Source organism: Corvus cornix, chromosome 14 (assembly GCF_000738735.6).
Source record: "Corvus cornix cornix isolate S_Up_H32 chromosome 14, ASM73873v5, whole genome shotgun sequence".
Taxonomy (NCBI): domain Eukaryota; kingdom Metazoa; phylum Chordata; class Aves; order Passeriformes; family Corvidae; genus Corvus; species Corvus cornix.
Window position 1 is genome coordinate 5,466,301 of NC_046344.1, and position 18,619 is coordinate 5,484,919.

Consider the following 18,619-nt stretch of genomic DNA (forward strand, 5'->3'; position numbering starts at 1 on the left):
AAATGGCATCCAAAGGCAGACGCTGCAGGATTTTCTGAGCACGAGGAGGAGTCTGTGTGAAGCTTGGCAGTGGTGAGCTGCCAGAGATGGATCCACGCAGGGTTTCTCTGCAGCTCAAGGAAGCTTGGCTTCCAGGTTGTCTTGTGGGTTTGATTTGTTGCTTTTTTTAAGAAACTGTGTGTCCTAGAACTTGCTCTCAGCAGAGATTGAGATCTGAGTCGCAGGATGTGGTTAAGGACAGAAAAAAATCATTTGATAGGAATGATGAGAAAGCACAAAAGACATTTTGTTCCCCCAACTGTGTTCCAACTTCTCACATTGCTGCACTTTGTCGGCCTCATTTGCAGGAGTTGCTGCAAGCTCAGTGGAGTAGGAACTTTCCTTCATTTTGTCTTTGCAGAGTGCTTTGTGCAGTGCATCCCCTCCTCATCGTGTTCTTGCTCATTGCCATTATGGTGATGATAAAATCATACAAAGGCAGGGTTGGAAGGAAAGGGAAAGAGTGAATCTTTGGCATGTTTATCATGTACACTGTTGTTTCCAGTGTCTCTCACAGCCCATGCCCAGTAAGACATCCCAGTATACATCATACAGTCCTTGACTACACTGATGGTGTAGCTAACTTGGTTTATGTCCCACTGTTCATTCCTGCCCTTTCCCACAGCACACTTCCAGGTCAGCCAGTCCTCCTTTTACAAGTACGTTAAGCTTTTTCTCTTTAAGTGTGATAATTTGTAGATGCCTTTATTGAATTTCATCTCATTGATTCCAGACCATCTCTCTTCATTACCCAGATCTCTTTAAATGACACTGGTGTCCTCTAAAGTCTGCACAGCTTGGTTTCATTTCTGGAGTTTGCAAGCAGATTGGCAATTCCATCAGCCAGGTCATTAATGAAAGTATTAAACAGGACCAGACTCATTCATGAGGTCTCATGAGAGCTTACTATGTCCTCCCAGGTTGTTAGGAAATCACTGATAACAGCATTTTGACTTTATTTTTTTTAAGTGTTCATCTCAAAATGTGTGGTATTTTTCTTAGATTCTATTATTCAATTTGCTTTTGGTGGGACTGTGTGCAACCATATTAAAGCCTTACTCAAAGTCAATGTGGATCATATCTACTCTTCCCACCTGGCCAATTATACTGTCAAAATGGAAAACAGATTATTTGATATTTATTATTTGCTCCAATCAAACAGATATTGGCTGCTCCTTGGCACGTTATTATCCTCGTGGATGCTTGTATATTGACTCATATTTTTTTTCCACAATCTTTCTGTGTATTGAACTTTAGTTTGATTTGTCCATAATTCCTTTAGCCTGTCTTGCCTCCTTTTAAAAGACAGTGTACTCTGTTTGTCCTTTTGTATTGTTCTGGGATGTCACCTGTCGTCCACAAGTCCTAGAAGAGAATGGCTAATTATTCAGAGATGGCTCCATCTCTGCAGGGCAAATTTTATCAGGCCTTTCTGACCTGATTACATCCAGCTTAACTAAATCTTCGTTAACCTGTTCTCTATTCCAGCCTACCTCCCTACTTACATTGTTGTCACTTTTAATTTGTGTGGAGGATCTTGTCAGCACCGACTTCTCGTTGTGTGTGAAAACAAAGCAATGGAGGAATCAGCCTTCCTTCCCTTTCTGCCTCACCTGTCTTGTGCTCATTTTTTCTTCCTGCTGGCTGACCTGTCCTCCTCCTCTCTTTCAGATTTCTAACGTATTTATGAAATCTTTCTTATTGCCTCTGCTGCTCTTCAGGTGATAACTCACTTTGCTCTTTGGCCATTCTGATTTTGTCCCTACGTGCCTGTGCTGTCTATTTATACACTCCCTTGGAGCTGTGTCCTGTTTCAACTTTTTGTCCAAGTCACTTTTGATTTTCAGGTCATTAGTGAGCTCTGAATGCAAACATATTGGCTTCTTAACATCTTTTGTCCGCACTGGGATAGTTGTACCATTTTTATTTGTCTCTTAAAATGGTCAGCTAACCTGGATTCCTTTTTCCCTTAGAATTCTTTGCCTGGGGGATGTTACCTGCCAGTCCCCCCCATCCACATCTTTGAAGTCCATTGTCTTTATTCAACAGTTCTCACTCTTTTATTTTTTCAATGGTAGAAATACTGAGGTTCCTGGAGGAAGTAGTTAGCTGCCAAAGAGAGAAAAAGAGAGAATTGCTTATGCTGGGTTCTTCTGTGATTTTTCCTAAGAGGTGAGCTGTGCATCAAAAATAGATAAAGAAACAATGTGTAGCATTCTAAGGAAAGGTTGCAAATTTTGGGAGTTTTGTTTTTTTTTTCCCCCGTACAGTTTTTACATCTTATTACTATAATGAACCTCCAAAACAGCACTGTAACCCCCTGGTCAAGTGCACCAAAGTGGCGTCCTTGGGAAAAATAAGCGAACGTAATTTTGTGCGCTGCCCTTCTATTCACTCACGGGGCTCAAAAGAAAAACCACTTGCTTTGCAAGAGCAACTTATATTCAGAGCCTTTGAACTAATGTTCCTGCTCTGCCTGCCTTGTTCTCTGAGTATACATGCACCTTTGCAGCTAACATTTTTGTAATCTATATAAAAATGTGTTCTAGCATTTCAGAGAGAGATTAGCAGGATGAAATACTGGCAGGCACCAAGAGGGAAAACCACTTGTTTGTTTGTTTAAATATTTTACCATGCAAGACTGCTAGATATTTCCCTTTTTCCTCCTGGGAATGTTACGCCAACCATCTGAGGCTTCACTCTGTCTTCCTCTCTGCACTCAGTTCAGCCAGCACCCACATAGTTCCTTTAAATACTATTAAAGATAAATGAGGCATTAATGTGCATATGTGCACTTCAAGCTATGAGCTCCCCCTGAAAATGAGAGCTTAACCCACATCCTTCCAGGCCCTGGTTAGTATTCCTCATGGTATCCTCATATTTAGCATTTACCTGGAGCTTATTGCAAAAAAGTGTAAGAACTCCACCGAGAATTAGAAGCAAAATTGGATGTAATCCATGTTTGCAAATTCCTATTTTGATCCCGGGCTGCATTTGCACACCCGCTGGCCCTAAAACAGATAAGCAGGAAAATCAACAAACTGGATTGCTGCTCCGCCGCGCGGAGCGTAACCTCACGGTATCGCTCGGCTCTCCCCGAGTTCTGTGACAAATTAATAAGTGTTTGTATCTCTGCTGCACCATGGCCTGCACCAACGGGTGCTGTCACTTCTTGAAGGGCTTTGTATGGTGATGAGCTTGAAAGCTTTTTGATATTCATGGGGTGTTGTCACCCTCCTCCTGCCTGTTTGCTTTGGGGAATCCAGCAGTTGCGTTGCGGTGACCTAACGTTTAACAGGCAGCTCGGGCTGCTGCCATTTACTGAGTTTGGAAAGTGTGCAGCTCATGGAACTGCTTGCACTTGTGCAAAAAATGCTCAAAAAGATGTTAAAGTGAAAAATAAGCCTAGTTTTAATGAATAAATAAACTCATGAAGACTTGATCTGTCAGGGGGTTTTGTATGCTGTTTTGGCCTGGTAGTGGTAGGACTTCTAACAGCAGAAGAGGTTCAGGATCTAAAGCTATACAGGGAAAAAAATTAAGAAAATAACATGAATTCTTATTGACCATCCAGCTACTTCACATTCTGTAAGATACTCCTTTCCCCAAAAAGTTTGCTCTGATCACTTTTTAAAGGTTATACTTTCATTCATAACCTTTGATTTTTTAATTTTTTTTTTCCCTAAGATATCTGCAACATCTTACTGTCATAATGTAGTAAGGAAAGGAAGCTGCTCATTCCTCCACTGCAGCAATTGCATGTTATAGCCCTTGAGCATACATTAATTTCTCTTTGAACACTTTCCATTTACCTCTATTGATTTGCCTCGTTTGATTTCACTTAACATTTCCTTTCTTCTCCTATCCCTTGTTGCTGAAATTCATCAACTTAATAATTTTATCTTTTTGATCTTGCATTAGCCCTAGTTATTATCCAAGCTGTAGTTTTAGTACTGAGTCTTCTGTGCCACTCAGAGAAAGTAAAAGTCATGCTTTTTATGGCAGTCTGTATCCTCATTGTCCCAAACTGTCCAACAGGAGATATAGGGGATCAAAATGAAGTACTGGCTGTCTTTCAGGTGGGTTGTAGGTAGCAATAAGAGCAGGCTGAGTTCAGGTGTAAAGGTTGAATATTTGCCTTGGAATCAGACCCATGGAAGTGTTGAGTTTCTTAGGAAATCTGTTAAGGTGATGGTTCTGGTTGTGTAAACTCAGGAAAACAGATATTCCCCCAGACTTTCAGCCAACACAGCAGATGTGGGACAGGACAGTGAGAGCTGGTGCTGTTTTTCAGAGGGATGCATGGAAAAGGAGTTTGCAGAGCCTGTCACAGAGACAGGCTGTGACAAGTGATTTCCTCTTTCTCATGGCTAAATTAGTTTTTCACTAGCCACAGACCCACTCTTATGTAAGATATTGTAATGGCCTAGATATGTATGTGTTCCTTTGCCTAATCTGGGCATGTTTGTAATTGCTTTCCAGCATGAGTGCCACCATTTAGCAGTAAATAGTTATCTTTCTATTCCCCCCTTCCATTTTAACTACACTTCATATTTTACAAAGGTTTAGAAAAGAGAGGAAATTACTCGACAAGGATATGTCCCAGATATCATACTTATCTTTTAATAACTAGATAAATCAACTTTTCTATTCTTTTAATATTCTCTGTTTCCCTCCAGGTCTTATTCTTTACGTCTTATGTCCCTTTATCGAGCTGCTTTAGCCATCTTAGTTGCTTTTTCCTTCATCTTCCCTGCTTCTGTAAAAATTTCCCCAGTGCTTTTCTTTGACTGTTTTTCCTCCTTGTTAAGATCCTGCACTGGGCTTTTCACTCCCACGTTCTTCACATCAGTATAAACAAAAAAGATCATATATATCAGTTCCTTCTCCCCATTGCTCTCTGTCTTTCTGTGGACTTCTAAAAAAGATCAAAATATTGCAGCATTAAAGGTACAGAAATATTTTGTTGAAATATATTGGACCAGTAATGGAAGAACTAGTCCCATGGATAAAAGGAGATAATTTGCAGGTGAAAAAATGAAATGTTCAAAGTGTAAGACCCCAAGACTTTGCTGGGATCTAAGCACACTCAGGAGCACTGAAAATTCAGGACACTTTTTAATTGAATAGAATATAATAGAACAGAACAGACTACTCCATTTGGAAAGGATCTACAAAAATCATGAAGTCCAGCTGCCCAGCCAGTTCACTGCTGACCAAGTTACAGCATTATTAAGGGCTTCATCCAAATGGCTCTTACACACAGACAGGCTTGGGGCATTGCCCACCTCTCCAGGAAGTCAATTCCAGGGTTTGACCACCCTCTCTGTAAATAAATTCTTCCTCATGTGCTGTCTGAACCTTGGCTGAAGCAGCTTTGAACCATTCCCACATGTCTTATCACTCAGTCCCAGGGAGATCCTAGGACCAGGATAGCTTGGGTTAGCAGCAATCTTTAAAAGCTATCCGGTCCAACCTTCCTGCCATGGGCAGGGACAATTTTCAATTAAAAAAGGTTGTTCAGAGCCCTGTCCAACCTGACCTTGAATACTTCCAAGGATGGGGCAGCCACCACCTCTCTGTGCCAGTGTTTTACCACCCTGGTAGATCAGCACCTCCCTCTCCACATCCCCTCCTCAGGGAGCTGCAGAGAACAGTGAGTTTGCCCCTCAGCCTCCAGACTAGACAAGCCCAAAGTCCCCAGGCACTCCTCACAGGACATTATTCCCAGCCTTTGAAGAAGTCTAAATCTGTCCACCTAGCTGTGGAAATGTTGGTGTAGGAATAAACCAACCACAGCCACGAGTCACTCCTCGAGCTGCAGCCATGGCTGTTGCCCTATGTCTCCAAGCAGCGACCAGAGAAGAAAGGACAAGGAAACCCACTGAAAATCACCAGTGGCACTGTGAGAGTCAGCACAACAAAATTAATACCATCTGTATCCCAATTAAATTCCACTGTTTTTGACGCTGTTTGCCACATGCGAGTGGCATCGATTCCAGGGACTGCAGGAACTCCAGGCCTTTTCTGTGAGTGGGAATGTGGCAATTGGTGCATATTTACAGTGGGAAATAAATGTCATTGGGTTTTCCCTAATAGCCATAGGTAAGATCAGCCACTCAGATTTCATGCACTGACCTTCCCAAATGAACCACGCCAGGTTTGGCTTCCCTTGGTCTTGTTACAGCCAAGATGTGGTGGGAGTTCAGACTCTAGCTGAGATATTAATTCCATGAGAAAGAGATGGCTCAGGTGCTGCAGACCCTTTTCGTCATTCAGAGGGTGAGCAGAAGGTTGGCAGAACTGTGCCATGACTGTTTTGTTTTCAGCTGGTTTGATTTGGATTTGTTGGCTGCCCTCTGCCCTGTGTAACTCCATGGAGCGTTTAATCATACATTCAGCTCAGGCAATAAAACCCCACATCAGTTCTGCTATTAATTGATTTTGGAAGTCAGCTGCTGGACTGGAAGTTACCACTGAGCTCCAGAAGTGAGAGCCTGATTGAATTTCTGGGTTTACAGAATGGATTTGAACATTTGGCAGACCCTCTTTGGGGGACAGTTGTCACTAGTGGTGCGTAAGAACCCTGGAAGCCCTCTTTGCACAGTGGAATCATTAATAACCCAGGCTAAACTGTGAGCTCCTGATTGTCAGGCAGGCTGGAACGGGGGTTATCACTTACAGGCATCAGCAAAATTGATTATTGAGACCCGCATGGATGAAGCAGGACCACAGAGTTTGCAGGCTCCTTCCTCAGGCTCTGGGCAAGGGCAGCGATGCTGAATGACAGGAGAAGGATGGCTTTATTGGCAGTTCTGGCACTCGCTGCTGAGGGAAAAGCACGTGCAGAAAGGAGGGGCAAGCCTTGATTGGAGCAGTGTGAAGGCTGCATGGTTTGGGCAATCCAGCTGCTGGAGCTGCAGCTGAAGAAATTTGAATTTGAGCCAGTGATGAAACTGGGAAAGGGCAGAACAACCAACCTGTGAGCGTGGGTTGGAAAGCTGGAACTGGAGCATTGCCTTGAACTGCCTCGATCAGGTGACACATTGCACCAACTCTGTTCCTTTGCTTTTCAAAAAGGTACCAGTTTGCCAGGAAAGATTAAACTGGTTTTGCATCTTGTTGGTCTAAAGGATGGAAAGTAAACTCAGTTTCATGGCAGTTGTATCCAGCAGACCCTTGTGTGTGTGTGATTTCCCTTGTAAGGTGTGTGGCATTGCCAAGAGCAGAACGTTATAACACCAAAGGCAGTAAATTATTTTCTCCCAACTCTAGATAAGCATGTAATTAGGATAAACTAATAGGGCTGGTGCTCTTTTGTCCCTGCTAGAGAAGCCAGCTGAGCCTTTTCTCCTCTCTTGCAGGGTACCAGGTCGCCTACCGCCTGGCCAGCAGCAGCCCCAACAAGTTCACCACCGTGGAGGTTGGCTCCACAGTCCGGCAGTTCACAGCTACAGACCTGAGCCCAGAGTCAGCCTACATCTTCAGGACATCTGCCAAGACCAGGCAGGGCTGGGGGGAGCCCCTGGAAGCCACGGTGATCACCACTGAAAAACGAGGTAATGCTGGCAAGCCGTGGGTTCAGGGAATTTCTGTGCCTGCCCTGGAGCCTGCGCTGCACTTAGGGGGATTTCAATAGCAGGCTACACCTCTTCCTTCTCACCCCGTAAACCTGCCCCAGTCCATAGCAACATCATGATTTGAGAAAGCAAGGCAGACTTTTATGAGACACAGTTCTTCTAACCTGACGGGCTGTTGGAATTGATTTTTCCATCAGCTGCTATATTGGCCATATGCAGCCTCCTTTTGCAGTTAGATGGGGTTTTTTTCAGCTCTCTCGTTTTCTAGAAAGATTGCAATCTTAAGAAAGTAAGTGATGGATGAATTATATTGATTAGGGAACACAGAATGAAAGGCAGTGGTGTTGCAGAATTTCTCCATGGCTCCTCCATTGTGCCTCAGCCCTGACCTAATGTGTTTGTAATTACTCTGGCCTTTCGCTGCCACACGCTCGAGCAGAGCCTTTGCATCTGGATTGCCCAGACTTTTTCTGCTTCTTGCATCAGCCACAAAATGGTTGTTTGCATCCTGACTCTCCAGGCAAATTCTGTTCTGAAGGGAATCTGCTTGAAGGTGGTGTTTATATATGTGTGTAAATGATACCAAATGGAACAAAAAGTGAAAGACGTGTAAGGTATTGCAGGATCTGCTCTGCATCACTGCTTGTTTTAAATGCTTTGGCTCAAGTAACTGCTCATTTCTCCAGTTTTAGAACTGATCTGTAGAGCTGCAGTTAGAAAATTTGCAGTTTCTACTTGTGCATGAAGATTTTTAATTTTTTTTTTAAATTCAGAGCTAAAAGAGGATATATTGGTGAATATGTTGGTGGAAAACAAGAGTGTGGGTTTTCTCCTGGTCTTGCACATAGGCCATGTTCCAATGCAGAGCATGTATCTGGTCTCTTGAGCTGGCAAAATCAAAACAAGCCAGGGTAACTCTACCAGAACCACTGGGGTTTGTGCCACCTGCTGCTGTGACCCATTGTGCTGTCTGGATACTCATATTTTTTAAGAAAAATTCTCCCTCAAAAACTAGAACCATACAATTTCTGTGACTCGTAAAAGTCACAGTTCAGAGAGGAGCACACTCCAGCAGGTCACCAGGCCAGACCTCCACAGACATCTTTCAACCGTTGTTAGAACTTCTGCATGTGCTTGTGGGCCTGCTCTTAGTTCTTGCCCAAGTTTTGCACTATAATGCAACCAATGATATTTACTTTTAATTCCTAAAATATGTCTGATAAACAATCATTTGTTTGAAGTCCTTTCTACACCTTGCACATCATTTAATGCAAGAGTAAGGATTTCCCATTGTATTTGCCCACAGTGTCTTCCTTATTATTTTCCTCTAACACTTCTTGGAAGAGAGGAAGTTGGTCTGATGTTCAGCTACCACCAGCAAGAGCCCATGAGGTGCATTTCAACTACTCCTGGCCTGTTTGGTTGGGTTTAAAATTTCCTCTGGCAAAGCTCTGCAGGTCGTGTGCAGCCTTCCCAGTGCATAACAGTGCAGTCCTCAGAGAAAGAACCTCTGGAGATGTATCAGGAAACTGGAAGTGCCTCTGCTAAAGATACTGTCCATCAAAGAGATTTATCAGCTCAAGGTTTCTCCTGCCCCTGTCTGATTGCTGTCAAAGGGGAGGTTCAAAGCCTGACATGTAGAAGCTTCAAAAAAAAAACCCACCATGCCAAAAAAAAGTGAATTCTCAAAGCTCAGAGCTTCTCCTGCTCAATAGAATGTGCTCAGATTCCCCAGACTGTGCACAGGGATGCACAACAGCTCAAGGCAGAACTCCCAGCTCCAATGTGGGAACAATGACCCCTTGTTGCTATCAGTGCTTTAGGGTTATCTTGGGTACCCAAATCACAGTGTAACACGATCCCGTTCTCTTTTTGATGGACAGCTCTGCTGGGTCTCAACGTGCTTTGGAACCACGAGTTTACTGATCTCATATAAAGTGTAGAGACAACAGTGTGTTTTCTCACATCAGCAAGAATGATAAAAGGGGATGATAAAGAAATTTATCCAGTGCAGCTATCCTGCTAACAAGAAATTGACCTGAAACTTGTATACATGACAATAAATATTCTAGAATGAAGATACTTAATTCCTGTTAATAAAGATGTATTTAATATCCTCATAGTCCTTGATACTAAGGTAGGCAGATACAAAAATTCCCTTTACAATTAGCAAAATTGGTCACTCTTGCCCTTGTAAATTCCTTGGTTAATCCCAGTATAAATCTTTATATTTTGCAATGATGTCTGTGATTTATAGAACCCAAGTGATATTGTGGCTGTATTCTCCAGAGGCTCTGCTGCAATGCTTTGAGTCTACACTTCAGAATAATCAACACCAGTGTTCAGGGCAGAACTGAGTCAAAAAATTTAAATGTAGCAAGAAATTAAAAGTAGTCCCTAGAGTCATGTGGCCTGTCAGAGTCAAGCGTTACATTCCTGCACAGACAGCTCACCTTAGCATTTGCTTGTGGCTAAACTCCCATAAATAAACTCTTCATACTAATGGGTTTGTACAAACAGTCAGGGAGTATATCCTGCAACACAGGAGATTTTAAGATCTCCCATTAGCAGCAGAAGGAAACCCAATCATGGGAGACTGACTGCAAGATCTGACCTGCCCAAAATTGCAGAGCTTAGCAGCAGAATGTGTAAAATCCCTGCATGGCTCTCCCTCCCTGGCATGGAATAACCCCACGTCCCTGTCTCCGCCTGTCAGTGTAAGGCACTGACCTTTCACGTCGTGCTGCTGCTTGCAGGCTGCTGGCACCCAGGGCTTCCTCCAGCTAATAGCTTACAAGTTTTTGGGCACTGATGTCAGCGAGAGCAGTCTGCAGAGAAATGCCAAAACACACAGGAAATGCTTTTAGGGGATGGCAGGGAAATGAAGCACTGGCTGTACAGAGCCGTGAGGAATCAGGCAGGCAGAGGTGTGTTTATGGAAACAAGTGCTGATGAAGTTGAATTGAATTGCTTCTCAAAAGCAAGTCACTGCAGTGTCTCCAATCAATTTCTGCTTTATTACATGCCACACATTTTAATCAGAATCAATAATCTTCATGATAAACAATTAAACAATTATTCCTCACTCTATGGAGTTTCTCTATCGAAATCAATGGAGTGTGGAGACGTGGTGACGGGAAAGGAGATCTGTAATGAAACAGTCGGGGGCTGGCATGCTTACACCTGCATTGCCATTCCCTGCTCATCCCAGAAGTGTGAGGGTAATTACTCTGGAGAGACCTCCCTCAGCACTGGCTGGTTTGACTTTGCAGGTTCAAGGTTAAATGGGTAGGAAGGGAAGAGTTGGGGGGACCCGCAGCAAGTGCTCCAGCCCCAGCTCTTGTGCTGCTTCCAGGCTGGGGTTTGGAAGCAGCAGCACCAGGAGCTGCTGATGGCTCCTGGTTCCTTGCCTGGTGCAGGAATTCAGCATCAGCTGTGTGTGTTTGGACTCTGCAACACAAGAGCCTGTTCCAGCTTGCCCTTTCCTTTCCTCTTCCTTGTGCCTCCACTGGGGTAAGAGGACCCTGCACAGCACAGGGAGAACAGAGTCTCCGGTACCAAGGAGTAAGAACAGGTTAAAAGGGAGCTAATTTACACACAGATTCTGTCAAAAGAGCAATTGCAGCCAGAAGAACAGCTGAGTTTCATTGCCTTGCTTTGCTTGGCTGCCAGTCCTGATGATCCTTCTTTAACCTGCCAGGTCAAGAGCCCTCCAAGTTTGAGGTCCACTGTGAGGAAGGTTTATATCCTTTGGTGACCTTTGATGCAGGGAGATAAGAATCAGTTTTACTGCTCCTCCTTGCAGTAGAAGGTTAAGGAATGGAATGGTTGTATACTTCAAGTGGCAAATCCAAAAGTTCAATGCCCTGTGGCATTACCAGTGTGAAAATCTGACCAGGCTGTCACATTTTATGTTGGTTTGAATTTCCTCTCAAAGCAGCTAAATTATGGTTTGATTGCAGAACGACCAGCACCTCCCAGGCAGGTGATGACCCCCCAGGGCGATGTGTCCTCTCGGAGTCTGGTGCTGAAGTGGGTCCCGGGAAGCGATGGATCGTCACCAATCCGATATTTCACAATCCAAGTGCGGGAGCTGCCAAATGGAGACTGGCAAACCTACTCCTCCTCCATCAGCCACGAGGCCACATCCTGCGTTGTTGAAAGGTACCATGTGATCCCAGGCTAGCATAGAAATTCCCATACTTTCCCACTAGTTAGGAAACCAAAACAACCATCACTCAGCTTCACAGCCTTTTTGGGGGAGAGAGGTTAAGTGAGGCCACTGCTTCCATTTTAGAGGTGGTGTTATGAACAGCAGTTGAGAGATTTGCTGAAGGTCATGCAATAAATCTAATTAAAGTTGGACTGCAGTGCATCTTTTTGAAGCTTTTCCTGGAAGCTCAGCACCACAGATAACACTACTCAGGCTAAATCATATGTAGCTACACAGTGCTCTGTAAAATACAACTAGTTAAAAATCCTTTGAGTAGTGACTGATGTTAAAATCCACTCTGAATGCTGCATTGCAATTATCTCTATATAAGCTTTTCCAGATGAAATGAGAACCATTTTTATCTGTATTTTCCATACTGAAGTTTATAGATAGCATCAGAATGTTTAAACTTTGTTATTCAGGCTTCATTATATCCTCAGCAATACTGGTGTAATTAAAGTCCTTGTAACATCAGCAAAAGTAATTGAATGTCTACAAGCAGGTACTTGTTTTGCTGTCCATTTCCTCTGTTGACAAGCCAGTAGAAATCATATTATTTCTAAAAGGCCATGATCTTCAGAAGAATCAGGTATTCCAAGCATTCAAATTTTCCGGGTCTGCTACTAAAAGCATCAATGGCTGTGGTATATGGCAGCTCACTGGTCGTGTACCAGTATCTTTCCAGTAAAAACCTGTACTTGTAGAAACCTTTACTTGTAAAAAACTTGTAAAAACAGGGAAACCATCTATGTCACTTAGAGTTTACATTGGCATGACTGAAAACAAAAGCTCAGAAAAGATGATTCACATTATTCAAGTTGCTGTAGGTAAGTAATTCTGTCCTGATAGGGTGGCACTGCTGAAAGTGATTTTGTCTTCCCCTTGCTAAAAGCACTTTCCTGTGGAAGTCCAGAAGAGTTGTGGATGTGAGAGTGCTGCCCATCAGAATGCATTATCCTTGATGTTTAATCATTCCTTACAAGTAACTTGGATTTGTAGGCAGTGTTACATCCTCCAGTGGATGGTTACACTACCAATTAATTAGTGAAGTCCCCCGTAAGTTACAGCTCTGCATTTCAAGCCTCTACCTGTGACTCCAAAGGCAGCCTCCCCTTCACCTCCCCTGCCAAGCTGAGACAGAAGCATCTTTGCAAGGTTATGTCAGCTGGAAATCACTCTTTGCCTGTCTTAAAGCACCACATACATAAAAGACCTGCAGGGAACCTGTTGTTGCTGTCTTTATTAAATAATCCAGGTAATGGCATTAATTTGGGATTCAGCAGGAGTGAAATGCCCTGATCAAGTGGTGTGGTGTAGGGGATTAGTCAGGAGCTGGCACTCTGAATTCCAGTGCCTGCTGTGCACTGGCTGACCCTGGGCATGTCTCCTGCTTCCTCCCCACCTGTCCTCCTCATCTGTGCTCGGGGGATGGCCCAGATGGCTTTGGAGGATCTCAGCAAAGCACCTTGAAAGCCAGGCTTTGCACAGCCATGCAGAACTCAGATAACAAGACCCAGTCGTGGGCTGCTCCATGAGCTGCAGCCTCATGTCTGTTTTCTGGTGCCCAATTCAGTGATGAATCCAGGAGTGTTTCTGGGAACTCAGGGCAGGGGACATCTGGGAAGGTGCTGATGGCAGCAGGGGTGGGAGCACCTGGGAAGCTGGGGGGGACTGCAGAGAAAAGGCAATGGGGAGAGGAGACAAACTGCTCAGTGGCTCTGGCTGGCAGTGGGTGGGTTCTCTTCAACTCTGTAGAGGCAAGTTGTGGTGAGGGGGGGAGATTTCATCCCTCAGCTTTATTTTCCCCATTCCACAGCTTGAACCCATTCACCTCTTACAAACTGCGAGTGAAGGCCACCAACGACATTGGGGACAGCGACTTCAGCGCAGAGACAGAGGCGGTCACAACCCTGCAGGATGGTAAGGGAGAAGGAGAGGCACATTGGGGGCATCACTGAGGGGTGGGGGATCCCCAGGGCTCCTGGACCCACTGCAGGGTGTTCTCCATGGAGACTGGAGTGAAAACCAACAGCCAAAGCAGTTTTGTCCACAGGAAGTTGACGCAGGTAGCAATGAGATATGGCCGAATTAACAGGCAGCCCTAAGTGTCCTGCTGTGCCCTCTGATAATGAATCATACTTTCAGGAGTCTCAAAATGGATTTAAACGTCGTTTGATTGGCTTCCAAACTCTGCACTAACCATTATCTTTGCAGAAATTGAATAATTTACAAGAGAGCATTAAAAATAAATGTAGAACCCTGCATACATTTGAAGAAGTTTCTTCAATTGTTTTCCCCTCACAGTCCATATCAGTCTGCAGTATGGCAAAATTGCTGAGGTGTAAGTAAGAAAGAGTATGAAACTCCTGGAAACATGAGCATTTAATCCTGCAGATCAGGACTAATAAACTGTGAATGACATTGACAAGGCTTTTATTTTTAGCCTTAGAGATCAGCTTCTAATTCCTTGATTGTATAAAGTCAATGCCTGAATGCAGAAGTAGCTCTGATGTCTTGAATGGAGAAGAGAACTCTGCAAACTAGGAAAAGCATCAGTATGTGCTTTTACCCTGGGAAATTGGGTATTTCTGGGATACATACATGGATAAATATATATATATGGGTGTTGTGAGGTAGGGGTCAATCTTTTCTCCCAAGTAACAAGTGGTAGGACATAAAGAAATGGCCTGGTTGCACCAAGGGAGGTTTAGATTGAATATTAGGGAAAACTCCCTCACTGAAATGGTTTTCCAAGCACTGGAAGAAGCTGCCCAGGGCAGTGGTCGAGTCCCCATCCCTGGAGGGATTTAAAAGCCATGTACATGTGGCACCTGGGGACATGGTTCAGTGTTGGGCTTGCGAGTCCTGACTTAATGGTTGATCTTGATGGTCTTAGAGGTCTTTTCCAACCTGAATGATTCTATGGTTATATATATATAGTGCTAGGAATTATCCAGGATTTCCTACAAAGCAAGGAGTGACGAGTTAGAAATGACACTGAGATATAATAGGAAGCCATTTTGCAAGGGAATGTGATCTTGAAATCAGAAGAACAGAGGATAGAGCTCAGGAGCGCGGGAAGTTAAGCAGGAACCCAATGTAATACCTGACTAATGTGCTAAGCAGCCCCTTAAAGGCATCCTGGCTCTCCACCTTCCTGCACAGCAGCTGCAGCAGGGTCGGTGCAGGCTGTAACTGATGATAATGAGGCAGCACTCACTCACTTTTTCGGAATTTAAAATTTTATTCTAAGTTCTCTTTGAATTTAGCTCCAGTGGATCCAGAGTTGTGCTTGGCCTCCTCACAATACCACAGGGGAAAAAACTGTGAAAGCTTCTCACCTTCTCAGCAAACTGAACATTTATTCTGCTGAGCAGCCCCGGTGCTGCCACTTGAGCGTTGCACTGTGGAGGGCTGTGAATTCCTGATAAGCCTTTGCTTCATGTCTTTGAGCTGCTGTGGAGTGTCTGGGAGTACCACAGCCTTGGACCCAGGAAGGGGTTAACCTGTGGTAAATCAAGGTGTGCTGACTAAAGTAATGTGTGACTATGAGACACAGACTCCTAAATTCAAGGTGGGCTTGCCTCAGCCGTGGCAAAAAATCTCCTGAAAAACCTGGGAGCAGTTTTCTCACCCTTTGGATCCTTCACACAGCTGGTTTAACTTCCTTACAAATGGGCACCCGGTGGTCTGTGAGCAGCTGGCTGCTGCAGCTTCCTCCAGGTATATGCCCTCAGCTTTTCTTGGTCCTGCTCAAGCTGCCAAGGCCACAGGTAGAGCAAGACAAGTGCCTGGCTTCTCCCTGGGTTGCAACATCCACATCCACCATGCTGCTTTTGAGACCCACCACGTAGCAGCTGGGATGGAAGATTTCCTTCAGCAGTGAAGAAAAAAGGATCTGATGAGCGAAAGAGAAGCTGCCCCTTTTTCACCTTCTTGCTGTAACTGCTCTTGTTTCCTTTTTCTCTTGTTTAGTTCCAGATGAACCACCCAGTTCTGTGTTAGTAACTCCCCACACGACTTCCTCTGTCCTTGTGCAGTGGCAGGTAGGTAAAATGAAAAATTCTGATGTTCCTGTGAACAATTTTTTGGCTGCTTTGACTTGTTGAATTTAAGGGTGCATTGCCAGGGACGTTTTCTTGAGCTGGAAGTATTGTACTGAAGTTAAAGGACTGCAGCTACTTCCTTACTTGCCTGATCTAGCATAAATTTTAGTGATGGAGATTTCTGGCAGTTGCTTTTACTTTGTGCCCCACTGTAGCCATGTCCAAGATCATTACTTGTCAGATTCTCCTGTCCTTTTGTTGATATCCATAGCTGTGCATCTCTACACAGAAAACATTCCACGGACCGTGGTGTTGGTAAGATCAGGTAATCAAAAGCTCACTCTGGCTCACATCCTGCACAGCCTCCTCCTGCTGCTGAAATGATCAGAAGTCTGAGATCAGTGCCTGAAATCCCATTTGTACCTCTGAGGAGCTCCACGTGCCCTCTTGGCTCTTTGAGAGAGAAACACTGAGATTTCTTCAGAGAAGAGAAAGGAAGCTTGGGCTCTCCACAATCTCTCTGGGTTGGATAGGGAAGTATTTGTGTCAAGTCTGCATTTTATATTGGCATTTCCTCTGCCTTCCTTTATCTTTCAATCCCGGCCTCCCAGGACATGCAGGAACATTTTGTGACCCAGTGCCTGAGGCTTCTTTTTGCAGAGTGGGCATTAACAGAGGGACCCCAGTGGGGCACTGCACATTATCCATAACCCATCCTGGAAAGCCTCTGCCCACCCTGCTCCCAAGACAATGTCCCCCACACATAAAAAGGATGGCTTTGGACAGATTGCATTATAGTGAAAAATGTACATATGCATTTACAGTACAGATGGGACTCCTTGCATTTTTGGAAGAGAAATATATGGATGAGGGTCTGTTTATTGCTGTGCAGCAGCACTTTAAAATCTGCCTGGCTGTGCTGCTGGGTGCCTGGCCCCAGCTCACACAGGCTAATCCTGAGCAGCAGCATTGCTTACAGCATGTTGAGCAAATAGGAGACATGTTGAGCAGCTTTACCAAAGGAATTATGGAGAGATGCAAATCTACCTCCTCACCTACGAGAGCCCCCAGCAAAGGGAAAAAAAGTACAGAAAGAGAGGACAAAGAGGATGTGGAGCACGATGGACCACGGAAATAAACATTCCCCCAGCTGACTGATTACTGGTGTGTAGTTAATGTGAAATAGGTGGTTGTTTAGGTAATTGGATGCTTTTCATTTCATGAAAGTGAAATGGGGTTGTTGTGCCAGAGCCATCTCAAGGGAGTTGTGGGCGATTATATGTCATTACCACATGTATATTAATAGGTCCTGGTAATTCAACCGTACTATATTTTTCAAATAAACAAAAATCTTCAAGTCCCACAATAGCCTCCAATTAAGAGGAAGTTTCACAGCAGTGTCTAAGAAATAATGTAAACTGAAAACAGCAGTCAAGTTAAATGGGAGAGTGGATTTCCAAGCAAAGCTAAATTTTTAACTTTGAGCTGTGTTAATAATTCACAAAACAAACTCTCGATGCATTATCTGGGCTTTCAGCTGCTTGGTCTGATCAGTCCATTATTTTTAAATTTAAAGGAGGAAGAAAATAAGTAATTTCCAGTGAGGTCTCTTGTATCAATAATGCAAAGTTATTTCAAATGTTCTGGAGGATGTTACACTTAACATCAGGATCATGTACTGTTCTGTGTCTACCTTAGAAATAACAATTATTCAAACCTACATTTCAGTCTTTATTTATTTATTTATCTTTAAACAGCACAAAAATGTTTCTCTTACTTCTGTACAACATTATGGGCTGCCACTCATAACCATTTTACCTATTTCAGCAGATCCCCCAGGCTTTCCTACAAAATCCTAAATAATCCATTACATCAAAAGCAGAGTTTTGTCCACAGAAGACAGATAGGAAGGGGAAGACCTGACCTTTTAGCTGAGTACCCTTTTCAGGAAAGAATTATCAAAGAGAGACAGTTTGCAAGCTATTTATTTTCTGAGCTTTCCTGTCCTAAACCTCAAGGAAAGAAAAAGTGGGGAATCACATGATAGCATAAGGAAACAATGTTTGCTGTCATAAAATCAGTGTTAGACCACAATGAGATATTAAGTTTTACCTGTTAGGCAGTTACATGGCAGAGCAGGGAGCCACAGTCTCCTCCTCAGCTTCAGGAGGATTTTCCTTTTAGGGTTCTGCAGGATATTCCACTTCAACTTTTCTTTTTTATTTTTTCTAAATTAAAAAAAGTTTATTAGTAATTAAAATAGGAAAAGTCAGAGGGAGGTGAGGACACTGCTGTGCTGTGGAGCCCTTCTCTGCAAGGGCACCATCAGGGCTAAAGCAACTTCAGTGCTATACAGAAAACAGAAAGTCAAAAGATTGGAAAAGAAAAAAGATCAGGAGAGAGATGCTGATAACTTCCAGTAACCTCATCTCATCTTCTTTCACAGGAGAGCATTTCAGCTGGTCCATGAGCAGTAACGTCATGGGGCAGCCCTGGAGAAACCTGGCACTTTATTTGGTCTATTTTCTTAGTCCCTTGGACAAGGCACTCTCAGCCTGAGACTAGGAAATACTGTTGTACCAGAGCTTGATTTATTTGCCTTGTAAAATGCAGTCGTAGAGGGAATATGCTTGCCCTTTCTAAAATACATCACGGGAGTAAACACCCCACAGGGAGAAGAACAATTTAACCCAAAAGGCAATGTTAGCACAGGAACAAATGGTTAGAAACTGGCTATGAAT

At 43.8% G+C, this 18,619-nt stretch overlaps 1 protein-coding gene across 7 annotated transcripts in view; it reads left to right on the plus strand.

Annotated features, from left to right (window-relative positions):
* Window positions 1-18,619, plus strand: part of SDK1 (sidekick cell adhesion molecule 1) — a 387,822-nt gene that overhangs the window by 314,826 nt on the left and 54,377 nt on the right. For all 7 annotated transcript variants that reach the window (XM_039560133.1, XM_039560134.1, XM_039560135.1 and 4 more), the window contains 4 exons: window positions 7,404-7,598; window positions 11,582-11,783; window positions 13,649-13,752; window positions 15,808-15,878. In XM_039560133.1, the coding sequence (XP_039416067.1) occupies window positions 7,404-7,598; window positions 11,582-11,783; window positions 13,649-13,752; window positions 15,808-15,878 (572 nt within the window). The remainder of the gene's footprint in view (window positions 1-7,403; window positions 7,599-11,581; window positions 11,784-13,648; window positions 13,753-15,807; window positions 15,879-18,619) is intronic.